Genomic DNA, 27,192 nt, shown 5'->3' with positions numbered 1-27,192 from the left:
TAATGTGGTCAGCTGTCGCCCTGTATAATCCTTTAATTGTCTTGTCCTTGTGTCTGAGCAGTTGAACGTAATCTTATTGTTCTTAAACTGTATCCATGTTTATGCTTGTTCGGAAAGGTTACTCATTCTCCAGGTGTGTTAGGTTCTAGGTACTAATCTCCTTATAATCCCTATCTGTCACTTATACCATCTTTCCTGTACTGTGAATTTCTCATGTAAGTCAGTTTGTCTGCTAAGTAAAGGACGTTGAGTCGAAAGATCTTGCAGAAACTCCGTTGTTTATCTTTCCTTCGTGGCTTATACCTTTATATAATATATATATATATATATATATATATATATATATATCTATATATATATATATATATATATATATATATATATTATATATAGTGTGTTGTGTGTGTGTGTGTGTGTGTGTGTGTGTGTGTGTATTACTCATTTTTCAAGAAATTATATCGTAAATGTGATCTTCCAAATTGTATTCCAGTTTGCCTTACTTATTTACTTGCATAATCTTCGATCACATTGTTCTTAATTAAAAAAGAAAAAAAAGTGCGTCGGACACACCACGGCTTTTTTCAAACCTATTTTAGCGTAATTACTGTCCGCAAACTCAAACATTTCTTAGAATGAATGACATGTTCTTAGTTACACCCCCAAACAAAAGGTATTAATAACTTCTTTAGTCACCAAGAGTAATACGCTGCTTTTATTCTTTTCGTTTGATGTGCATGAAAGTTGTTTAAGGTTACCAGATTTGTGATTAGTGCACACAAAAAGGGCTGCCGGTCCACTCTCTTGGAGTACCAGTCTGCTTGAGACTGCTTCTGGGGCTTTCTTCATATTAACTGACTGTTTTTCCAACATAGAACACAACTGAGGGGTTTAGATGGTTGTTCTTTTAGAATTTAGAAGACTTGATTACTCCACTGTTCATTCCAAAATGTTAAAGGGAATAATGAAAACTTGACCGAGTTATTTTATACTTTAAATGATTATGGTTGTGTTCCCCTGTGTGAACGACACCTCAGTATCACAAATTTACATATATCTCGCGTTAATTTGTACTAATACTGTTTTGATAAGAGCAGAACACTTTCCAGTTAAGAATTAAATATTTATTTATTCAGTTGCTACGTTCGTTTAGTTCATGTGGTTGAAAGTCTAGTTGTTAGGTAACGTCCAAATCCCGTTTTTCTTCCACAGGCTGCAGCAGGAGGCAGTGAAGCAGGTGGTCAAGGTGGTAAATGGTGGCTTTGTGGCCGAGTAAACAACATGTTGTGGACGAGGGCATGGCGGCGTTGGCAGAGGTGGGCATGCGTTGGCATTGGAGTAGTTGTTGGAGCGTGGTTGTTATTAGCAGCTCCATGTGCCCTGTTGGCCTGCCCACCCAGAGATGCCCCAGAAGAAAAAAGTGAAAGTACGGGCCCCTCACAAGAAAGCAGCGATGCCGCGCACCTCGTCTGCGACACACTTTCACTGGTACCTGCGGGACGTATGCGGGAACCCAAAGGCTCCCCTCAGCTGGGGGATAATGGCCCATATAATGTCCTTTATGAATGGATCCCCAGCTCACGTACTTACACAAACAATGACTCCGTGACGTACACCACCCATACAACTCCCGAAATGGTTAGCCATGTTGGAGAGCTGGCTTCCCGCTGGTCGGGACCCCTCTCTGTAGCAGTATACGTTCCTCACTCAGACTTCTGCGTAGCTGCAGCTCGTGTGGCGCGTCTGAGGGCGTGTGGCCCAGCAGCCGTCAGAGAAAAGGTCTCGTGGCACTTGTTTTGGCCCAAAGATTCACCACCTGCTTCGGATTGGCGTCTTGTGGTGGACGAATCTACTTTAGACTGCAGCAAAGATGACATAGCATCCGTCAAAGGCTTCCGCACCATCGAAGGATTGCCGTACCCTGTGAACGTTGCTCGAAATGTTGCAAGATCAGCGGCATCAACATGGTTTGTTCTTCCCTCAGACGTGGAGTTGTATCCGTCAGCGGGTCTGGCTGAACAGTTCCTCAAGATGGTTTCACAAGTAGCAACGGGAAAGGACATAAGGGTTTCCAGTGTTTGGCCTCGTGTTTACGTTGTGCCCGTTTTTGAAGTGGCATCGGTGGTGCCAGGCAGTAAGGAGGAACTAGTAAAGCAGTACCAGAGAAATGATGCTGTCTACTTTCACCGCCATGTGTGTGCTCACTGCCAAAGATTTCCTGCGCTTACAGACTGGATTAAGCTCATGGGTACTCCAGGAACAATGCAGGTAAATTTGGTTGATACAGTTAATATCAGTAAAAGAGTTCATAATTATGTAGTTATTTCAAATCAGTGGCATGACATTGTCACTAACTTTTAGCTCAAGTATAAAACATTTATGTTTCACGGCTTACACATTTCATTATCGATGTTTTACCACATTAGATAAGCCTGTATTTTTTTATTATTTACTTCAGATTGCTGTCTATTATTTCCATGTGCAGTCCTAAGCTTCTTACTTTATCATCTAAAGTTTAAGCACCTGTTTTCGTAATCAATTTTCTTTTCATATGTCATTTCCTTATTGCTTTCTTGATAGTCCTTTCCGACTGGCCAGTCGTTTATGAACTACGTGTCCGTCGACACCTGTAGGTCTTTCTTCTAACCTCCATTATTCTCTTGTCAGGCCTTTTCGGTAGTGAAGCGGCAGTACCCCTATCACAGATGGGAGCCTATCTACATTTGTACTAAAAACGAGCCCTTGTACGACGAAAGACTCTCGTGGGAGGGCTTACAAGATAAAATGACACAGGTAAATTTCTCTCTCTCTCTCTCTCTCTCTCTCTCTCTCTCTCTCTCTCTCTCTCTCTCTCTGTTTTGAATTGTGATTTTTAATGGAGATACTAATTACCGTAGATACTTATTATTAATTTATTCTGTAGACAGCGCCAATTTAAGGTGGTTCTAATTAACCTAGGAAACAATCATTATATTATATCATTCATACATCACTATCAGTCTTGATAGATGGAATGTATTCATTGATGCCTCACAGTGTTTGATCAGAAATAGACAAGTACTGTACATGTCAATGTGTCGGTGGTTTCTTTAACGAAATAGGAAAATTTAATCACATGCTTGAGTCGGCATCTCGCCACAAATATTTTAGCCTAAGGTAAAGTTGATTCACCGATGCCATCCTCATCCCTTTCTGTGAGCGTTCGCCTTACTCTTGATCTTGCAGATGCATGAATTATGTCTCCGGGATTATCATCTCGTCATCTTGGACCGGGGCTTCCTCGTCCACGCCCCTGGCATCAAGAGGAGGACGAAAAGCAACGCCAAGGATAACGCCTGGCGCGATCCATTCGTTGCGAAGAACTCCAGAGTCTACGACCAGATCATGGAGGAGATGCAGACCAAATTCGGTCCCAGTGAAAAGTGTCGTCGGCATTAGTATTCTGTGATGTTATAGAGGCCGTGAATCAGTTGTCGATGGGTGATATAAAAAAACAAAGATATTATTGTGAATCGTCTCGTTGTGTTATATTATCTGTTGAAAGACAGGAAAAATGAACATAGACGTAATTCGTTATATCATAAACTAGCTAAGGCGCATCTGGTGGCGCCTCCAATTTGCTCCTGCTTGCATCAGTGCCTGGTTCCACTTGTTTTCTCATTTTGTGTTTGTTCAGTCGAAGAGACGAGCGAACTCTCTGTCGCCTTGAAACGCCTTTGATGAACATTTCGTTGTTGGAAATACGCACTGATGCAGGCCCCACGCTGGTATGCTCAGTGTTTCCTTCCTACTCGTTCTGTCTGTTCCTCTCCTTCACTGTCCTGTGCGTCCTTGGTGTTAAAAGAAATAAGAATAATGATATTTTTCCACTTAGTGTGATAAAATTCATGCGGGTAACTCGAGGTGCTTCATACTACAGTGTTTATAGCTATTGTTGTTATCATTGGAACACTGTTGACAATATTGTTTTGTGATTGATTGATAATGATAGATAATGACAGTGAGTGTATATTACGTGAAACGCCGTTCAGCAGTTTTCGTCACTGGGTTAGCCCTGGTTCCAGTGAATGACTCCTTGGCACAAGAAAATGGATAGAGCCGCTGACTCGGCTATTAGCTCATTTCAAAAAATGGTGATGTCCCCAGTTCTCTTCGGTCTGGTGCAACCATCCATTCAGTGTGTTGCCCTGCAAAGCGAAGCAACGACGACGATTTTTTTTTTTTTTTCAGGTGGCCACAAGGACACCGTCTTGGTACTCAAAGATCCGGATTCAGAAAGATTCTGAGATTACAGTTTCCATCTTCATACACCAAAACTCATTTCTATTTTTATAAACTATCAGAAGGCTCTTACTGATACCTTACGTTTCTTCGGCCAGAGGTAAACGGAATGGTGTAATTCATAACACAAGAACAGGTTCAAATAATACAGCACTTATCTTAATATCAGTCCAGCGTTCGGATGTCCTTCTTAAGCAGCTGTATTTTTATAGTACTGATAAGTCGCCAATGAAGTCATCACACAGTTGATAATTGTACTTGATCACTTCTCTTCTTTGCAAGTAGAGTGGAAGACTTACAACGTTAGGTTCTAAGATCGGAGCTCGTTGGAAATTCTCTTTGAATTATTAGAGGCGGCATGACCCACTCCATGGCAAGGTCACCACTCAGTCCCGTGGCGATGGCAACGTTTTCACTGATGGATTTGAGAGAATACGCTGCACCTACTGTACATAGATAGCTGCTTTCATCGTTTGCTATTGCTTTATGGCTCATCACTAGCGCTTTGCCGGATGCCTGCAAAGCCTGCAAGTCGAGAGGGACGAAGAGCCCGGGGCCAGCGCCAATATCAAGACCTGCGCTTGAGGGTGATTGCCAACTCGTTGTTAGGGAAAGGGTCCATGGTGATGGAAACTGTCGAGATAGTTCACGGAAGCTTGATTTCCTTGTAAATGATTCGACCGAGATGGCTCCTAAAGTTTTGCAGAACCTGTATCACAACGTTTCGAAGGCTCTCTTGCGATCTCGGCACTCATTTCCTTCAATACACCTGTGTATATATTGTAGTTAAAAATCTCCATGTGATGGAATAAGAGAATTTTGTAACTACGATCATTACCACGAAGCTTTAACTTATCGTATTGTTGGGATTGATGGCGTTTATTATACCGCCAGCAATACCTGTGGCATTGTTAAGTCAAGTCTACCACGCCCTTCTATACTTAGATGACAGCCTGTTGTACTGATAGCTAATTTTGCATCTGATAATGTTTCTATAAGTGATTAAATCATCCAATCTTGCCTAATAGCCTGAAAGCTCTAGTTCGTAGCTGTTATCATGCTACTACAGTATTTTTAAGCTTTGCTGTCTAGCTTTCATCCATTAGTCTATAAGGATTCGAGATAACTTTACCAACCATTTTCAAATGCCGTTGCGTACGCATGGCGAGTTTTGGTTTTTATTAGCCTCGGGCGTATTTTCCTTCAGTAAGTGATAGCATATCATCTTTTCCGTACCGGAAGACATCACTCGCTTGTTTCATCGTTTAAGCTAAGAAACAATACTCTAATTAATTATCGTAGGAAACACAGGGAGCGAAGAATCCCTACGTACATCCTAAATGACCGCTAGACAGCACCACTTTTTTATTAATTAGTATTATTCGCAAAAAGTGACCTTAGACTCATCGCACAATGCTATTGTTATGTACATATTTAAGGTGTTTTTTGCATGTTACAATACGGCCTTGATTACTAGAAGTCGAGTAGCTGCAGTTCACGCCCATAGCCATTACACTTCAAATTAAAGTCTTCGAGAGAGAGAGAGAGAAAGGTTGTAGAAAACGATTATGAGAAATTTAGTACAACTTGCATTTTCTGCTTGTATTTGATTTATCTTTGGTTTTCATCTTTCTCTTGATAACTGAACATTTTTTGGGTGTCTTGCAGCTTGGTCACACACCCCGGTGAAAAATGAGAAGAGTAGGTACAGTACCTTGTTCCCCTTGACTGCCATTTTGTACAACTTTTGAAATAAGAACGATGAGTTTGTCCCATACCGGATGTTAGCCGGTCACATAGCGAAAGGGGTCTGTTGCCCTTGAAGACTGACGAAATTTCATTTTCTTCATTTCTGGTCAAAGCTGCTTCCCACCTTTATTTGCAGCAACTTCGAAAATCCAGTGAGATGTTCGATACTGGTAAAACAGAAAGTTTATTATTACGACCTGGTTCATAACTAATTTAATGAAGTTCTGTATCCGCACGGTAATGCTTTTTCTTCAGACTTCCATTTATAGCAATAAGATCATTCTTGGTTTCTCCCTTTAGTTTTATTTCCATGAAACTCCTGATGTGTCCTAAGCTCAACACTGATGAAGAGAACAAAGAAACAAGTCTTCTAAAACCATGAGGCCATCACTTCCCTTCCGTCAGTATCCATCTTCCAGTTGAAATGTCTTATTCAGAATTCTTATGTGTAGTACTCGTTGGAGGAAGTGTTTCTAAGCGATATATGGTAGCCATAATGAATAGGACATTATAGTTCCATCTTTTAGGAGCTGCTGTTTGAACTCTTCATTGTCATCGTAGTACAATGATATGCTAACTGCCTCTCTTCACAACGCTCATGAAAAGCCTCCAGTACTTCAGAACGTCTGTTTTGTTCTGCCATGATAATAAAAAGAATACAGCTGAAAAAATTAAGCGCTGCTGAACCTCTTCATACCTTCTAGTTCACTGCGTCAAACCTTTACTTGTCAGAGATCAGCAGTTGTCAGATTCCTCTGTTTCTCGTTGTCACTCCCCTAAGACTAATAGTCTTGTGGAATTCACTCCCTGCTTCGCTTTCCCTTAGTTCTGTAACCTAAAGTCTTTCAGGAAGCAGGACCATCAAATCCAAGGAGATAAGTTACCATTTTCTGCGGTCTCGGTTTCAGGCCTGCCTTCCATTCAAGTTTTGTGTAAGATTTATCGACTTCGAAGCTCTACCTCTCACATATCTTCCCTGCGGCGCATGTGCTGTGCTGACATATGGACAAAAGTGTCCTCTGCACACCTTTTGTCCTAACCAGAAACATTACCACTTTTTCATTGACAGTGACATCCAAATCTGCTAATTTGTGATAACCACTACTACTCAGCCCAGTTGAATTGGTGGGTATTCATCCTCTGAATTCTTGCAAGTATTTTCTAGTTCTTTGGTCAGGAGCAATTGTTTAAGTAATAAAATTATTTCCGTATTTATTAGCAAACTTAAGTCAAATTCAAACCCTAACAGCTTCTATGCTGTTGCCCTCTTCCTTTGTAAATTGATAATATCGTTTACTGAAGAGCCTTCCTTTGTAACCCAATGTAATAGTTTTTTTCTCCATAGTAGGAAATGCTGTGTTCAAAAATTATACCCAGATACTATGTAAAGACTGTCCACCATGTCATACTGATTGAATGAAGATATATGTGTGAGTTGCATCCATTTCATCGTGATTTCTGTTGGTCGTTCATCACAGTACAGTTGTTACTTCTGTTACCGTTCATCTCCAAAATGTAATATTTGATTCCGCCCTCATGGAGAATGTTCGCGTACATGTTAGTATAGAATGTGAACAGTGTGCATAAGCGACATGTGTTCTGTGCACGTGATGCTTGAATGTATCCCATTGTTATTGACTTATTTTCTTTAGGTTAGTTAAATTGGTTAAGGTCAATAATCCTGCTGTTGAAAAATTCTCCTGTGCTGTATTAGTCACTGACTTGTAATGGTGATGGCATCCTTCACTTGTAAGTTACATGTTAAATTATTTTATGGGTAATTCAAATGGATTTTATGGATTCAAAACGATATCTGTGTATTAGTTCACCAGCAATTGTTATCTTACTGTGTGAATATAGTTTTTTTGTTTTCGTATTCGTCTGTGTACTACGTTTGAAGTGATGTCTTTTGTCAGGTATGCAAGCCGTTCCATTGGCATAGAATTACAACCGCAAGAGTCTGCAGCCGTCGTTGTTTACAGAATGCCGTGATGAAACCATGACCTTAGTTATGCCCTCCATCCTCAGTTAGATATTACGACATTAGATACTAAAATGTTTTTATGCAAGGTCGTTCTTCACTCTGGTACGTTAGCCACCTGTAAGGCTTCATATAGACCAGCCTCGAAGGAACGAAAATTTCCCAGACATTAAATCATTGCTTATCCATGCAATTAGTAGATGGCACACGGTAGCCGTATTACTAATATCTGTTTTGTCCTACATTGTAATGACACGATATATATATATATATATATATATATATATATATATATATATATATATATATATATATATATATATATATATATTTATATATATATTAAAAATTTTAAACATCAAGCCATTTCCCTCCTGGGATAATAACTCAACAGTCACTGCCGCATTCATCCTTTAATCACTGAGTCCCGGTTCATCCCGCATGAAGGAAACTTCTACAAAATTATCCACTCCATACTCCTACATGTGCTGTACCATTCACCTCTCCCCTGCATGAACCCTAGCACTCCCAGTATACTAGGGCCCTTGTACTTCATTCTTACCACATGACCAAGCCATCTCAAAAACACTTTGCTCCGCCCTTTCACCTACACTTAACATTTTGCCAACTTTAACATATCTAAACTTCTCACCCTTTTAAGTCTTCTTATACCACATACATCACACCAGCAGTTCATCCCAACAGCTTTAACCCTTTTCATTTGGATTTAACATCAATACCCCATTTTCATATATGATAGATGGTTCAACAGTCCCACCATACACTCCCACCTTCGCCTCCAGAAACAATTCAAGTCTCTTCTCAGTCTTTTGCTGGCACCCCTTCTCTCATCCTACCGTCATTCTCTATACCTATGACAAATACTTATACAAATCGTCCACTTCAGTCTACTACCATGTCAACATTCATCGCTCCATTTTCTTGATCACCATATTTTTGCTCTCTCTCTCTCTCTCTCTCTCTCTCTCTCTCTCTCTCTCTCTCTCTCTCTCTCTCTGTGGTGTTATTCATCCTAATAGGCCCAAGGGGATGCAGACAATCAACGAATGCAAATAGTGGAAAGATGTCACGCCAACTATACCCTAAAATCTTCGCCCATTCTTGCAATTTAGCCTACCCTGTGATAACAAGGTGACGAACCTTGTAGAATCCATGGACAAACAATGCACATAACTCCCTAATAAGGTTAAAAAAGAAATTATAGCCACTTTCATAAAACTGCAGTCGAATCATGGATGACACCTCGTTACAAACTCTTCCACATAGGCTGCTTCACTTGAAGCTCTTACACACAGTACCTTCTACCTGTCTCGCGTTCACTTTCACATCCTGGATGTTGGAGATTTTCCTTTCCTGTAGTACCTACTACTTTGCACCCTCTGCGTTCCTCATAGGAATTCCATATTATGAACTCTTCACCAGTTTATTGTACTCCAATCTCTCCAAATGACTGAATCATCTCAAACCATTTGTCCATCCTTTCACCTACGTTAGCCTTTTCACTGCTTTTGGGTAGCATATCATCATTTCTCAGCTTTTGATTTTTTTTTCTTTTTTTGCCACATACAGAAAACACTTCTCTGCATTTCAACCCTTTTTTTTATTCGAATTCAGTCCCACACTTCACTTCTGTTAAGTAGAAATTCATATATACTATATATATATATATATATATATATATATATATATATATATATATATATATATATATATATAATACTGTCGCGGCTTAGTGACAGATCACTGGTTTCACGTTTTCAGGGTCTGTGGTCCATCCACAAGCTGCTACATTCGGAACAACCCAGTTGTGGACTGGCATCAGCTCAAGTTAAGACAAAGTTATGAGGTTAGCAGTCTTATCTCTTTTGGCCCTATGCTCTCTGTAAAGGAGATAAAATTATTGAATTAACATACCTTGCCACTCACAACTGAGTCAACTGGAATTTGGCAGGTTGGGAGTGACAGACAGGATTTGCCAAGATGAACCCAGTACTGTACCACTGAGGTAACTAATTTTGGGTCTCGAAAGAGAAGTCTTATAAGTTATATGAAAAAAAAAACATCGCCTTCATTTTATTAATGATAACTGATAATATCTCGCAGACTTCCGTTCAAAAACCACACGCGAGGTGACCGTGTTCTGTCAGTCCAGAGAGTGGATTAGCTGACAGCACTCGGTCAATAAAAATTTGGCTGCCGTCTTAACTGCGATCTTATTGGGTAAAGGCTATTTCGGCGAGCGTTATACGTATGATGTAAACAATCTTTCTAGTTGGTTACGACCCATTATATCATAGTTGTGTCTACACAAATATTCAGTGTGTTCCCCGGTTTGGTAATATTAACCAATGAATTGCTAGTATTTTCAATCTTAATCAACATGTACAGCAATGGTGACAAGTTCAGGAAGGGTTATGGAGTGTCATGAAGACGGACGGAATATATGAGAAGGTATAGCTAATTATTTATTGACCTAGATGTGACCAATAAGTTGTTATTGTGGTAAAATTGCAGACTGTTACGTCGGCCTTGTAGTTTAGTAGTATCCTCCGAGATGAATGTAATAAACAAAAGACGGTATATATTAGTAGCATAAATTCAAAATATAATTCTTCTAAAAATCAACACTGTTGCCTACCTTATAACAGATAAAATGAAATTTTTGATTTTTCATATAATTTATTGTCAAGTGAAAGTTGTAGCTCAATAAATAACAAAAATAGGTACTACTGCGAGAGGATTGCCAGCCCAACCTAGCCTATGGATGAAATTTCTGGCAGTTTTTGTGTTACCTAACTAATAATTGGCACAAAAACTCATTAGATGATTGTTTCTTCCATTATAATGATTGTAGTACCCTTTATAATATACCTGAGCAAGGAAATAATTCCTTGGTGGATAGTTATTTGTAGTGGGTTGCACTGAGGACAGGTGACTTTATGGGTCCGAAACCATTAATCCCCAGAAGTCTTTCTCAGAACCAGTGGTTTGCATGTGGAGCCACACCATAGAGTAAAAGGCACTCAGTGACAATACTACTATACACCTGTATGTTTGTGTACGCATAGTGGATCCTCAGCTTAACAGACAGTTTTGGTTTTTGCCCAGCAGTAGCACTGGAATCGAAGATTGACATAGCTAGGTATACTAGCCTACACATTACAGTATCTTGGAGAAATCTGCTTAGTTTGGTGTACAACATTTCCATATAACAGATATTTTGTAATTAAATTAACATACCTTTCATTTTCAGAGAAATAGCAGTAAAATTAAGTAGATCTAAAAATACTAAAGATACAGTAGAGAATAACCTAACAAAAACTTATAGGATTGCAATAGTTCTATCTAGTACTTCCCATGCATGATTACATAAGTTAAATACACAAAAATGGTACAGCATAAAAAAGACATACTTCATAGAGTCAATGTTTTGACATAAGTTACAAAGCACTTTACACTTACTGTGATCCACCCTCCTTCCCCCTCTCTGTGTTACAGTATTTTTTTTTTTAAGATTTCTATAATTCAGTCCAGTATTGTAACTAATACAGGAATATAGTGTCAAATACATGCATATATTTTTCCGTCTGTATGTTTGTGCATACACTCATGTGTATTTTAGTAAGCTCTCTCTCTCTCTCTCTCTCTCTCTCTCTCTCTCTCTCTCTCTCTCTCTCTCTCTCTCTCTCTCTCTCTCTCTCTCTCTCTCTCTCTCTCCACTTTTTTCTATTTCTGTAAAAATATTTTTTTTTATTTTGTAAAGAATAACCCAGAGAGAACAGAATAGCATTTATGTATATTCACCCACACTTACACAAACCGAAAAACTTATATACTAACCATATGTCTGTAACACTATACGTATCATGATATTCCATACTACACTGCACTGAATAAATGTCAATAAAAATGCTGAAAGGTAAGAGAGGGCTGCCACAGTACGTTTGTAGTGTTTTTAACATAATGCTCATTGACTTGAAACCATGCATACATTCACAGACTTATATTACATATGTACAACACAATGTTGAGTAGATGTCAGTGTTTACAACAGTGCATAACTACAGTATATTTCAATCAGAATACCACACAGTACATATCAGATCATAAACAGTAAATTTTCTGTAATCTTACCTTGAAGACAGTGACTCAAACCTAGTGAGACTGGTGTGGATGTGGTGACTTGGGACATCAGTATGAGTCAGAATCACCATGTTCCTGCAATGAAACAAAATATCTTCAAAATCTCTTAAAAACAAATTTCATGTAAAGACTGTCTTACATTTAATTAACCATGACCTGTAGCAAAATTGCTGCTTTTGAAATACAAGTATAGTTCATATATATATATATATATATATATATATATATATATATATATATATATATATATATATATGTATGTATATATATATATGTATATATATATATATATATATATATATATATACATATATATATATATATATATATATAGTATATATATATATATATATATATATATATATATATATATATATATATATATATACATACACACACACACACACGTACACGTGTGTTCAGTTACATTTTATTTAGTCAACCATCTCAGAATCTCTGAGCAGTTGATTCCCAGATGAATGAATAGCAATGCATTCACTTTTTTAAAAAATTGCTTTTTAAGTGAAAATTTAACACTGTGGTACTGAATATGTAACCAGTATTGTGCACTGTAGTCAGAACTTTTAGCACAAGCAAAATAACCTTATTAGTAAAACCAAAACACAGAATACAAAATATTTTAAATTTTCCAGACTTGTGACGTATTTGGTAAGTAGGTGCGTACATGAAAATATCTGATAATTTGTGGTTATAGTAAAACCAAAACACAGAATACAAAATATTTTAAATTTTCCAGACTTGTGACGTATTTGGTAAGTAGGTGCGTACATGAAAATATCTGATAATTTGTGGTTATAGCACTATATTCCCCATATCAGATCAAAATCAAAATTTGATGTGTTTGAAGCTTTTTTGAAAGTTCTCATTTCACATACTACTATAGTTGGCCAAAGGTAATATCTGATTTTGAGTTACATGATACCCCAGATGGAAGCACATTAGGAAGATTTCCAGTGGCCTTGTCATCATACAGTGTGCAAATCATTGCTTTGCTTGAGCATTTTACTTTTGTATATGAATAACTAATGACTTAAATTACTCTGAAGATAATCTTTTATAATGTTTGTGAGCACTGCCCCTCATATGGGGTATAACTCGCACATTGTAGCCCGCCCTCCTCACCTTTAAGTTTTAGTCTGGCAACTGTGGATGACTCATTTGTGCTCAAGTTTGTTAAATTTATTTTTTGCATGTCAGCATATTTGTATTCTTGAGATCAACCCAAAATTGTTCTGGTATTATCTGGATGCCCTTCATGGGATTTTGCCCCGCTTTGGCTTTCTGTGGTGGAAGTTTGGGAGACTGGAGCTTTCCAGCATTTGTTACCACAAGAATTTTTAGTTTTCAAGTTTTTGCTTTAGTTCCCTTTACAGCTACATTTCACTTGGTTTTACCAGCTTCTCCATCACTCATCAGTCTATTCGAAAACAGTTGCCTTATTTAGGTGTTCGTTCTGGATAAGAAGACTTTCCACCAGTTAGTTCAATATCATTATCAGATTCTACTTACACCTTAGTTTTTTAAATCTTCACCGTAAATTTGAGTGGTTGTTTTGCTTCACTACAGTCATTATATGAAAAGTGTGTCATAAAAGGAACTCGTTTACCATGATTCTTATCAGATACACTAAGTAGATTCACAGGTTTTTCACATTTGTATGTTGTGGCATGAAACTTGTTGATGGTAGACATATGTACTGGCAATTTGAGCTTCTTAGAAAGTCTTCCGCTCAAGAAAAGCATTTTCTTCTGGAAACCAAATCTTTACAAAGTGAATAAAGAAAAGTCAATACCTTGTTTGAGATTGAGATTCCAAAAACCTAGAGTTAGCAGTTTGTCAGTAATCCACAACTATGAAGTCAGGACCCATCATGAGAACTCAATGTGTCGGTCGTGACTTATGCATGACTAATGATTTTCTCATATGCCAAACTATCCTTCCTCTTACTAATGATGTAACGAGTTAAACAAAATTGAAGATTTAAGCAGCTGAAATGTCTTCAAAGGAAGATCATTTTGATATTGTTTCAAAAATCAGATCAGTTTCATGAGCTTCAGGCTGTTGTATGTCAGGTTAAAGGTTTTTAACATGCTTAAATTATTTTTTATTACCAACCAGCAGGTTCTGTAGTTTGGCCGCTCATGCTGCAAGGTTTAGTTGCCCACTGTTATGTTGAGTCAAACAAGTATTCTAATGCAGATTTACTGTAACATTTTGTCATGACCTTTCTTCAGGTACTCACCACAGATAGGTCTTCCATTTCTGCTTTTCTTGTTAAGGAGAACAGGTGGCACCAAGTGCATCCTTAGCTTCTGTGAGTTAGATTTTCCATTTGTGTTATAGACACCTCACATATTATTATCATTATATTAACCCTGGCACAAAGCAGCTATTCTATCAGTTTTAGACTATGGAAGCAAAATATATGAGTTAGACACATTATGCTGTACAACTCAGAAATCTTATCATGGAAATGGAGCCCTTCCTCATTCACCTATCAGCATGCATCTGTGATCATTTTTGGGAGGAAAATATAACATGAGCAAGAAGACAGCGCTTGCACATTTATTGAAACATAATTAAATAGCGTAAAGCAGTTACACAAAATCCAACTTCTACTGCAGTAGCAAAGCAATTAAAAATATTGTGCAGAAATTTAGATCTGGGCTTATGACTACGTGATGGATTGAAACACTTGATCAGTTGGTGGATTAAAGTACATGACCAACTGGTGAATTAAAGCACACACAGTCACACCAACTTTGACATATTTCAACAATAAGGAATGAAAATATTGTACTGTAAGATGTGAACCACTCTAATAGGAAATTTTTTCCTGGTTAGGCTGTGCTGTAGTCAGCCTTGTCCAGATATAAAGAGAGAAGTCCATAATTCCACCAGCTCATGTAATGATGGTGCACTTTTTCTTTTTAATATTTTTCCTCAAGTCATTTCTGCACATGCTTATGTATGTCCTCTACAAATTGAATTACTTGATGTCAGATTGGATGACATCAAGAACTGGAGTATCTTACTTTGTTGGCTACAGAAGAGCATTCTCATAATGTTCCGTATCATCTTCATATTCAGTAATGTCTAATCAGTTAGATAAGAGCACCTCACTTAGTGCTCATATGCATTACTAAAAGGTGTTTGCAGTGAACCTTTGGCCCCTAGTCTTACCTGATTTTAGCCCTTACACCCACCATTCCCATTTCCTTTCTTCACTCTAGCTCTCCAACCTCATTTAACTCTTTCTGCTTTGTGCAACTGTGAGGTTTTCTCCCAGTTTTACCTGTCATTTCTTTTCTGGATTTCCTTATCTTGCTGCTTAGCCTTTCCATCTTCCATCATAGCTTACATTTCATGTTTCATTCATTCATTCATTTAGTGGGTTAGGGAGCTTGCTAACAAGACCAATTGTACAAGGCAGTTCTGTTTAACTAACAAGCAGAGTCCTCACATAGCTCCCTAGATAAAAATGAATTAATTCAGGACTGCTTTTCTTGTTTGGATGATGGTACACAATTAAGCCATCTACTTGAGAGCACAATAGTACTAGTACATCTGGTTAATCAACAGGAATAAATTCAGGGCTCTTTACAATACAGTGCTATGGATCTTTCTTTGGCAGAGTTTGGTGGAATTCCTCTCAGCCTTTATGTTGTTCCAAGATAGCAAATTGGTAGTGGGGTCCTTTTAGGTAAAGAAACACCTGGGTTTAGTATGCTCACAATTTGCTGTTCTGTATCTGGGGCTCTCCTTAAATGTGCCTATGGAAGTTTAATTTTATGTGAAGTTTTAGAGCTTTTGTCTCTCTTAATCTAGCAACCTGGATAATGTTACTTTTCTTGTTTATTTTCTTAATTTAAAACTGGACATAGATATAGTAGTATCTAGAAGTATAGTCAACTAGAATTAGTTCCACCAAAAGCTGTATGCTTGTCTATTAATCTCCTTTTGGAACTCTGAGGGATTAATGTTGCTGTATCAGCTTTTACTGGAGAACTCATTCTACATGTATTGAGCCACTTGGTTTCTTGTTTTTTATCAGCTTCCTTCTTTGGACCTTGCTGCTTGAAGCATCTGGACAACACTTTGGAATTTTTTTACCATCCTTTATTTTCTTACTTCAAGATGCATTATGGAAAGTGATGGACACGCAGTAGTGTTTTCAAAGTACAGTACAGTAATATGGCTGTTGACTAGAAATTAATGGATATGCATCCAGCTAAGGATATGGGAAAATTATTTCATTCTGCAAACTCTGTTCAACACCATGGCTAGTGCCATCTCTACTCAGCTATTCCGTCATCCCTTATTTCTGCCAAGAAGAGTACACTTCAGTCTTACCTAAGTTAAAAAGCACCTTACTTTAGGTTTTCCTTCCTCCCATCTGACAAGACCAAAACATTAATTTGAAAACAAGATAAGCTGTAGAACATGGGTGAAGAGTAGAGGGAGTTGTCATCTCAATAAATCTTTTAATCATGTTATTCCTGCAACATGAAGTAAGCAGCTCAAGCAAGAAAATGACTTGGATCTACAAAACATTGTTCTAAGAAAAGTTCTCATGTGGGTCTGTTGATGTCAGAAAAATTGCTGTAGACATTATAACCTATTATATCCAAATCTTTAGGATGATAAAAGCAAAATGTCCAAATTAGATGCTAGAAGTTAGATGATAAAAGTCAAAATCTGGTCAGCTTCAGTGAATAATATCCAAAGCTAATTAATGACCAGTAGTAAATACTGCACATGTAGCGAAATACAGAATTTTTCATTTTATATCATAAGTATTTCAAAATAGTTACAGGAGGATGCCATGTATGTATAGTGAAGAGTTATCTCCATTCAAAAAAACTCTGATATGATCCAAGGTAAAAGTTGATAAAGAATAGATTCTCTGAGTTTTTAGTAATTTATCAAAAATGCTATCTCCAACCAACACTTCTACAATTACAAAATACTTATATTAAGGTCTCAAAACTTTTTTCTTGTGATCACCAGAATGTTAATGAATTAACAGGGTTTCATTTGCTACTGTTGAAATATATGTACAGTACTACTATACATTTAAATGGTATAACAAGGTACTACTGTAAACATTCATCCTAACTTGTTAATCTCTATAACATGCTTTAATGAAACATTTGTATTCTTATAGTTAAAACCACAAACCTAGTGGTAAACAACCTTCTCATTGAACCAACATATCCAAGTATAAATTTATTACTGATTTCGAGAGAGCCAAGCTCACCTCAGATGGTTAATAAGGCTGACATATAGGCTATTAAGTACATATGTGCATTTCTCATTATAAATGATAATTTTTATACACGAATTTAACTTCTGTAACAAGATAACACATAGTCAGTCATTCCTATACAGCATATCGATTTTCTCATGATTAATGTGTCATTAGTATTAAGTGGTTGAATATTGCCACTATGCTATTTTACTTCAATCATAACTGTGATCCATGGTCACCAGGAAATGGTTAGTTGTTTATGCCATTATTATTCACAACTGAAGAGGAGAGATCAAGTGGCTGCATTTTTATTAGCCTTATGTATTCATATTGTATTATACTTTTCTGTGATCTATTTCGCAAGGACAGAATTATAACTACTATTCCCATTCATTCTTATTTTCTTCTCATTTTTGAGATGATAATGGCATCTGATGTTAGTTATGGAAGCAGTCTCATTGTTTTGTTTTGCTGTATGTATATATATTTATATGTGAATAACATTTAGTAATTTATTGTACAGTATTTTCATATTTTCAGTGTACTGTTACTGGATTCCAGCAAGTTGAGTTTTATTCCTCCCCCCTCCCTACTGAATAAAACTCTTATCATATTCTTACAATAATTCACAGCTGAATCATCTTAAGAATATTAACTGCATTAAGTAGAAAATTTTACCTTATTATTGTAGTACTATGATAATTGTTATATTTAATAAAGCTCTTTCCAACCATACTTTTCATTTTTGAGACGTCCTCTTAGCATTCCAGCAGTGTTGGATGCAAGTTTTGTAATTTATGCCCTGGTTAGGGAGACATACTGACATCAGGCAGTATATGTTGTTCAACTGGTACTTTTCAATTACTTTCCAGGTTGATCTGATGGTATCAGCATTTGATAATGAAGCCACTATTCATTCAGGTAATATTGTAGGTAGAAGACGGCGATGCATTCCAATGTTCCTTTCATAAAATACCTAAAATCAATAAAATTTTTTTAGAACTTCCAATGATACCATGCAGAGGTTAGATATGAAATTATTTCTCTCTGCTCTCTTCTGTCTTGTGCCGTTCTCATGACTTCCTACGAGTCTTTATCCTGTACTTTCACGCAAGTGCGCTTCCTGCCTTCATTCCACAATTCATCTCTTTTCAATTTTTCTCAATTTTTGTCTTGTATCATTTGCTTTTCTCTATATTTCTATGTTATGGTTTTAATAAGAAAATTCGAATTTTTTCCCATTTGATGTTTTGTAATGTACTCTTTTTACTTACTTTTTTTACAAGATGTTGATGAAATGAAAAAGAATTTATGAAAACCAGTTTTTCCTACATAGTAAACCAATCTTTTATTGGGGTAGGTGCGTAACAGACTTACCAATTCATCAGTTGGTAAACCAGCACTTTCCTTACGGAATCAGTGGCTGAGGATGGTTGAGGTGGGACCATGGTAAAAGACTGACTTGCATATCTGGGACAAATATAAAATAGCAAATTTTATTAAGTAACTTACCAAGTAATAACACAGCTACGTATTAGTTTCTACTTAACGGCAGCTTTAGATTTTGAAATTTTGTGTAGCAGTCTCTTGTTTTTGGTGTAGGTAACTGACTCCGCCCACTTTCAGGGAAGTATAGTACAAAATAGCTAAATTAATTTCTGCTGCTCAGCAGCTTTGATTGTTTTGTTCACCGGACGGTCTTAGCATTCACCGAATTTGGTGAAGTATCTTGCATTCTGGTAGCCTTTGGGCTTATAATATTTAGCTAGATTGACGATTACTCGATTGTGATTCAATATGTCTCATGCTAGTGTATCTAGTATGACTCACTCAGTTTGTTTTCACTGCACAGGGCAAATTTGTTCTCCTGACCTGACTAACGACAAGTGTAAAGATTGGGATCAGGGGAAATGGAAAATTTTAGCAACTCTTTTGGCTGAATTTAATAGAAATAGACTGGAAGGCAACCACTAGAGTCAAGGCTAGGGGTTCTGTGTCTCATTTGCCTATTATACATTCTTTCAATGCCTCTTAACTGTTTTTTCTCTTATTCCCAGTCCTCTTACACTTACTTCCACTCCGCTAGCTGGGTCCTAAACTTCTGAACCCAATGCCATCGCCAGCCATGAAAGTAGGATAAACCAAAAGTTTGGTCTATTGGTTAATACTGTTGATCAATTGGAGCTTCAGTAATGGTCTTGATGGACAAAGTAAACGCAAGTGATTTCGGTGCAAGTTTAGTACAAAGTGTAGTGCTAGTGGAGGGGACTACCGTCCCACCGACGGTTCTAGATGTAGGTCACTGTCAAAGGCCCCTAATCCTGGGAGGCAAACCGATCCAAGGGAGGTTGGTGGGGTTTACCCACAGGTAGTTGCTCCCTCAAACAAGTGTGTCATATGTACCTGACTTGTTAGACAACAGCTGGAAAGGCGTCCAAGTGGACGTTCACGCTTTATAGTCTAGTGGTTTGGACTCTGATGCGAGTACGGAGCATAGTTGGCACTAGTCGGGTGCTTCTAGACCATTGAAAAGGTCTGCAACTGTCGAACACGTTTCCCCACTCCCTTGTAAGCAATACAGGAAGGGGACAGGAACATAGTCCTAAACTGTCATGTAGTTCCTGGAACACTGCAGGTGCCCAGGTATTTCTACTTGATGTAGCTCCTAAGTGGGCTTACCGTTGGAAGAGTTCCAAGCACCCAGTGGATTCCGAGCTCCCAGTGGGAGTCAAGAGCCCAGAGGGAACTGAGCATCCAGTGGCTTTCAAGCACCCAATGGGATTTGAGCATCCAGGGGATTCCAAGCTCCCAGTGAGTTGAGGGCCAGGGGGATCCGAGTGCCCAGCAGGATCCAATCACCCAGTGACTTCTGAGTGCCCATTAGAAACCAAGTGCCCCATGGGAGTTGAGTAACCAATAGATTCCAAGAACCCAGTGGGATCAAAGTACCCAGTGGGATCCAGGCACTGGTTTATAAGCAACACTCATTATTAGTGCCTCCTGTTTTTGAGTATTGTCCTGTTTCAGATGATCCTTTAGTGGATTCACCTTTTTCAGTGCAGCAATCTGTCTCTGTACCTCCACCTATTGGTGTGGCGCCAGTTTGACAAGCGCACACACACAGATAAGCAAGAGCGAAAACGGACAAACAACCGGGATGGCGGAGAGTAAGCAACCGCGTCTCTTACCCAGGCGGTTAAGAAAAGGACTTGGAAAGACTAAACATGATAGTGTGGGTGCGCGGTCTTTGACCAGTTTTAACTGATATACGCATGCGTTGCCAGATCTCACACATTCCTTGCTTTTCAATCTCTGATTGTTTAACTGGATCCAACTAGGCGCTAGAAAATTATCCGATTGTTAAGACCTCAGCTTTGTAGCTATGAAAAATACAAATTGTCTTAGAAAATTTGTCAGTTTTACATTACACGGAACCAGTGGTTATTCAGCAACGAGACCAACGGCTTTACGTGATTTCCGAACCACGTTGCGAGTGAACTTCTATCACCAGAAATACACATCTCTAACACCTCAATGAAATGCTCGAGAATCGAACTTACGGCCACCGTGGTGGCAGGCCAAGATCATACCAATCACGCCACTGAGGCGCTTGGTGTGGCGCCAGTGCCCAATAAACATTCACCTCCCTCTTTTGGAGATATTGCTCCACCTGGCTCAGCGACTCAGGATCCTTCGTTAATTCCTGTCCAGCTTCGTTTGGATAGCATTTTGGCTTTTTAAAGAAACCTACATCTACATCTCAGATCTCAGAGGGAAAACAACCAGACTTAGCTCCATCTTCGATTTCTTTTATGGAGGACGACTTAAGAGCAAGAGCAGCCTGCTTCTTCGTATGTTTCTCTTTTGAAGGCTCTGTCAGGAATTGGTAGTTGGTTGTTTTTTGTTCTCCTCCTTCTCGTCTTCCCAAGAGAAGATGTCTGTCATATTCCACCAGAAGTTCCTTAGTTGGGAGTTTCTGCCTCCTCCCAAGGGGACTTCTCTGACCTGGTCAATCCAGAGCTGGATCATTGTATGTGACTATTTTAAAGTGTTTGTGTTTGAGATCTTCAGCTTCCTTGATTGGATGGTGGGTGCTTTGATTAAGAAAGTTGAGGACTGTGCATCCCTCAAAGACCATTTTTCAGCAGATTGGCTTGAAGTACTCTCTTGTGCTGACAAGGCCATAAGAGATGGATCACAAGAATTGGCTGCAATTTTTTCTTCAGGTATCATCAAGAAAAGGGCAGTTTTTTCTTTAGGTATCCTCAAGAAAAGGGAGTTGTGGTGTTCATTTACCACAAAAGGGATCACTCCTGTTTGCTCCCATGGACCATGGCAGCCCCTTTCCACAAGCCACAATAGAATGAAGAAACAGACACAAGACTTGGTGGCATATTCTGCTAGACACCCTAAAGAATCGGGCTGAGCTCCTGCTGTCTTTTAGTGCAAGATCTTTCTCCTCTCTGCAACCATGGCCCTTTGGAGGCGGCAGAACAAGGATCCAGCCATGCCCACACTCGAATCTCAGATCAACTCGCCCTGTTGGTAAGATGTTATCCTCTAGCAAGTGAGGATTCGGCCCTTAGGCTCAGAGAGGTTTTTGACCCTCGCAGAGGTGGTTCATCTCTTCTCAGGAGGAGAGCTATAGAGGTGGTTAAGGATATAAACTCAAAAGGGTTTTACAATTGCCTGTTTGTCCTTCCCAAATCATCAGGAGGTTGAAGACTTGTCCTGGACATAAGCGAAATACACAGAGAACCTTCAGAAGACTCTTCTGTTTGCCCAAGAGTTGGACCTACTGATCAACTTAAATTAGTACCGACTCAGTCGATAGTCTATTTTGGGATGAGGATAGACTAGCTTTTTGGGTTTTTCCATCCCACAAGAGAGTAGAATCCTGCTTTCAGAGAGTTTCCCACCAGACTGTGGAACCCAAGGCAAACAGGCAGGAATTAAGTATTAAAAAATCATTCCTTGGTATCAGAGGAGGTAAACCCCACCTACAGAGAAACCAGCGAACACCTGCAAGGAAGACGCTTCCAGGAAACAGTTAGCCATTTAGAACATTTTTGTTCTTCCTTTCGCTGCTTCAAGACCAACTGCTTTCCTCTTGCTACATGCATTTGGCCTTCTCTTCTCCCCTAGCTGCATACCTCTCTAAAATCTGACTCTCCTATGTGTTTACTCATGTTTCTCAGATTATTCTTTTCATCACTATCAACTTCATGCTTGGTAGCCCCGTCACCTTATTAAATTTTTTAAATTTTACGTTCCCCTACCTGGTGACAACTTTTATACGTAAATTTAATCCAGTACCTTTCCGAGGCACTTACTTCCCAAGAAAGGCCAGGTCTGTTGGGAATTGACAATATATAATTTTATAAAAATTTTTATTATCTAGAGATAAAAATTTACAATTCTAAGAATATATAGGTAACCGTATTGAACAAATAAATCTCAGAAAAAAATTTCACACCTATTAAAAATATGGAGAGAGAGAAAGATAATGCTAAGCTATTTTGCAAGGCTTAAGCAAAATTTTGGCTCAAGTGAGGACTCAGGAGACAAATCAAGACTATAACAATAAGTAATTATGAGATCTTTGTGGTGATAAAAATTCTGCACCAGCATCTACAAAAATAATAAAAAAATTACACAATGTGTATCAAGATTTTCCACTTCCAAAGGTTACATTCTCAAAAGTTGCATTAAATAAAATAACAGAAACTTTTAAGACAAAATCGGATTTCCATATGACCTAAGAGCAATATTAATAATTAAATTAAGACTAGTACGTATTAACAAAAAATGATTGCAGAATCCTCTTAGTGCAAGTTTGACGTGACTCAACCTATATTGAAAACTATCAATATGGTAAGAATCATCCTTATTTCACTTTAAAATTTTAGTACAACTGCTATTAAATAACTATAAAATAAACATTTACATTTGTTATCATGAAAATGTTAGTCAAAATAGAAATAAAAATAATACATTTAAAACATGGACGTTATGAATCAAATTACTTTACTTAAAACAAGGTTGGGGAATTTTCAAAATCAATTTCAGTTTTTACGTCAAGTAATCCCCCATGTTCTTTTTCAAATGTAACTGTATCATTTAGTCTTGGCCTCTTGTTAATGTTATTTTCCTGGAGGACATTCAAGGATCTGACCTCAAAAGTTGAATTTAAAAGGGTGTCATGCTTACCAGAGGAATCAGAAATACTATTATCAGGTGTGGTTTTGTTTTTACATTTCATCGCTGAGCACCTGCATTTTACACTGCAAGAATTTTCATTTTTGCGGCATTTGCAGAGTTTGGTGCTACAATCACCTTTACAGCCACATTTAAGTTCTCCATTGGAATCTCGTTTTGATGCTTGTTTTACTTTAACAGGTTCTTCGTCACTGTCATCATTGTTTCCAAGACGATTGCGTCTTGTAATCTGCCTTATCTTTTTAAATAGAGGGGTCTTCCGCCAATCTGGGTCTGTATCATCATCACATTCATCCTCAGATTGGCTCGAAGATTCATAAACTACCTCAGACGACTCCTGTTTGGGGGGTTTTATAAAAGTACGTCGCCTGTCATTCACCTGTATGGTCGGCATAAGAGAAACCTGCAACATAAATAAACCTTAGCCCACGATCCATTAATATATATAAAACAAAGTCAAATTAACTAATATTTTAACATATTGCTTTATTAAAAAATGTTCATATCAGCACTTTGAATAAACAGATTACATATGATTTATGCCACTAACACTATGAGGTTGAAAATTAAATAACAAAAATGCCTTTCTCAATCAAAAGAGTATCAATCTGCATATAAAGAACTTGTAAAATCCATGATCAAATAAACAAAACTTACCTTTTTTCCATGAGTCATTGCAGATACCATTAACTCTTTCTTAAGTTCTTCACACTCCTGGGTCTTGGATTGAAGCTCCTCATGAATAGCCGACAGACGAGTAATTTCAGCTTCTTGGAACTTCAAACGCTCAAGCAAAGCGTCATCTTTTACTTCACTGGATACAGAACTATTATCCTGTAATAATGTGTATCTAATTTTAATAAGGAAAAATTCTACAGTGCTTAGCCTTAAAATTCAATGGATTATGCATACACACTTCTGTACTCCTTGTCCCCTTACAAAAATGCTTAAACATAAAAAGAATACATATAGCAAGAAAGCATTTCTAAGTGTTCTGACGCTAGGCCACTGCTAACTTACTGACAAAATATCCACAATTCCTAGAATACTATATGAAAGAAAAATCTATATTGCATTTATTAATTGGTACTGAATGCAATACTAATTGAGTCATGTTTAAACAAACAACCAAGACATTTTAAGACTTTCACAGGGTTAGCATGGATATTTATTCTTGAATTAGAAGTGGGAATTAGGAAAAAAGTTAAGCTGGGCAATTGGGTGTTATTATTAGTAGTATATTAGGGGCAACTGGGGGTATATTAGAAGGGGGGAGCATGTCCTATCATCACAGGATGTCTCCGATGAGTAGCATACTGATCATGTGTCATCATAAAGGATCACCTCATAAGAAGTCTCCTCTGTTGGAGATGCACATTTCCTGGGCAGCTCAAGGACTTCTCCCCCGTCTACAGTGCAATTGCTTTGACATTGCACAAGTTGACAGTGGGCTATTTAGAACATCTGTGCTGAGCATTTTTTGCCATGGGACATCCCCTTGGTTATCTTATTGTTTCTTCTGTCTACTGGAAAGACCTATGTTAGACCTCTTCTCTTTGACAGTAAGCTAGGGGTCTTCTGTTCACGGTCCCACAATTGTTCATTGGAGAATTCGACTCCATTATGAACTTCTGGGAGGCAGAACGATGGAGTGCCACACCTACCTTCCTCGAATTTCCTAAGTCTGAGGAAGTTGTGGCCAAGGCCAGGAGCTCTTCAATACGAGCACCCCAACCTTCAGAGGAGGCTCACGAGTTCATGAACAATTCAGTGGGGATTTAAGGCCTACCTCTTTGTCAAGCTCCAAAGTCTTTGGTTAACCATAGTAGCTCCTTGACCCCAAACTCAAATGTAAGACTATAACTTCAGAGGATCTTAGTCAGTCACATACAAGGTCTGCTGCTGTGATTGGTGACATCAAAAAGGTTTCTCTCCACTCAGAGTTCTTGTTTGGTGGACAAAATCTTCTGAATGTGTTATGAAACAGAGAAAGTTCCTTCTGTTGATATTAGAAAGGTGCTACAGGTCTTGTTAACCCTAGAAGCTCAGACCACTTATTTGGGACCTTACTCTGGTACTGAGTATGAGACCTTACTCTGGTTCTGGGTTTTCGCTTTCAACTTCTTTTGAGCGCATGCATCAATCACATCCCAAGAAACTGACTTTGTAAGCAGTTTTCCTTCTGACCTAGGCTTCCATGGAAGGGTTCAAAAGCTTCAGGGTTCCGTCAAGCACTGTGTAGCTATCTGAATGTCCCGTCTCTTAGAGGCTAGGTGTTGTAGACATCATGTTAACGCAGGCCAGGTTAAGAAAGGTGCCCTAGTACACCCTTTCGGTTGTCTAAGCAAGGTGTTTAGACAAGCCGACTCCTCATCGTCAAGTTCTCCCACTGACTGGGTGCATGCAGAAGTGCATTCCTCCCTGGCATTTTAAAGTACTTATCTGTTCATAAGTTGTGAATGCTGGTTCATGACTACCTCAAACAACTTTCACTTTCTTCTGCATGAAGAACGTTGCCCACAGGCCCTTGTACACGTTTTCCTATGGTCCAGTGGTGGCTGTTCAACAAGTGTGACCCATCCAGTGTCCCTGGTGGGACAGTTTGTAACTTGCCTATGATGATTGTGTGGAGTAGGGAATAAGGGAGTTGACTGGCCTCTTTTCTTTCCCTTTCCTCCTTTCTTCATTCCTGTGGGCAGTTTGAAGAATACACACACCATACGCTGGAACTGGCTTGATGCAAGTACGTGTTGCAGCCATACTGTTAAAGCACTTTTCATGTTCCATGCAACATGCAACTCTGCTTCTAAGTAGATAAAACTCCTCTCTCCGGAAGGGGAGTGAGGAGTGGTGGCAAACCCATTTCTTGTAGCCAACAGCGTTTGTTGCCTGATTAAATGGTTCTTTTGGACTTTCATGAATACAATGAATCTGGTCATGTTTCATTGTACAGGCAGCCTCCTCCGATTAACAACAGGTTCCATTCCCGGGGCCCTGATGCTAACCGTAAATCGTTGCTAACTGAAATTGAAAAGTCTACAGGCGCCACAATCCACCTTACGGTGATGTAGACTTGTTAAAGATGATTATATATTGTATAATTGTTATTGGTATTTTATGCATTGTTGAAATATGGTGGGTGTCCTATATATGGACAGCATGTGGTTAATTCTAGAAGGTGTCTGTTGATGTATTTAAGTTGTGTTGTGACGTCATAGACAAGATGGCGGCGGCATCGGGGGGATGTAAACAATAACACGGGACAGTAGAAAGCATGTGCTGGTGGTGTGTGGTTGGTAGGGGAGAGCTCTCTGTCTGGTAGGAGTTTTTGGGTCGTAAGTCTTGTTGTGCTGTTGTTCTAAGCTGATTTCTGGAGCATACTGAAGTGGAGAAAGCATACAGGTGGGTAGATTATTCATTTGTATAAATAAAAGGGGTTTGGCTAGGCTAAAATTCAAACTGGTAGCAGAGCGTGGTTGATCAAAGATGCCTGGATCCGACAGTGAACAAAGGGAGACTACTAGATGGA

The 27,192-nt window shown here is 38.5% G+C and overlaps 2 protein-coding genes and 1 long non-coding RNA gene across 6 annotated transcripts in view; 2 read left to right on the top strand and 1 right to left on the bottom strand.

The window, feature by feature from the left end:
- Positions 1–9,036, top strand: part of LOC135211136 (beta-1,4-glucuronyltransferase 1-like) — a 90,791-nt gene extending 81,755 nt beyond the window's left edge. For all 4 annotated transcript variants that reach the window (XM_064244289.1, XM_064244290.1, XM_064244292.1 and 1 more), the window contains 3 exons: positions 1,210–2,265; positions 2,665–2,790; positions 3,223–9,036. In XM_064244289.1, coding sequence (XP_064100359.1) covers positions 1,210–2,265; positions 2,665–2,790; positions 3,223–3,435 — 1,395 coding nt within the window. In that variant the 3' untranslated portion in view covers positions 3,436–9,036. The remainder of the gene's footprint in view (positions 1–1,209; positions 2,266–2,664; positions 2,791–3,222) is intronic.
- Positions 9,037–12,544: 3,508 nt separating this feature from the next.
- On the top strand, positions 12,545–18,177 carry LOC135211134 (uncharacterized). Its single transcript, XR_010313625.1, has 2 exons — positions 12,545–12,849; positions 12,954–18,177. It is a non-coding gene; the product is annotated as an uncharacterized LOC135211134 (long non-coding RNA).
- A 4,987-nt stretch (positions 18,178–23,164) lies between these two features.
- Positions 23,165–27,192, bottom strand: part of LOC135211133 (chromosome-associated kinesin KIF4A-like) — a 214,569-nt gene continuing 210,541 nt past the window's right edge. The window contains 2 exon segments of the mRNA XM_064244278.1: positions 23,165–24,066; positions 24,321–24,497. Of these exon segments, the coding sequence (XP_064100348.1) occupies positions 23,476–24,066; positions 24,321–24,497 (768 nt within the window). The 3' untranslated portion in view covers positions 23,165–23,475.

This window comes from Macrobrachium nipponense, chromosome 4 (genome assembly GCF_015104395.2).
Source record: "Macrobrachium nipponense isolate FS-2020 chromosome 4, ASM1510439v2, whole genome shotgun sequence".
NCBI classification, from domain to species: domain Eukaryota; kingdom Metazoa; phylum Arthropoda; class Malacostraca; order Decapoda; family Palaemonidae; genus Macrobrachium; species Macrobrachium nipponense.
Note: the sequence above shows the minus strand (reverse complement) of the source record. Positions and strands in the feature narration are given on the sequence as shown.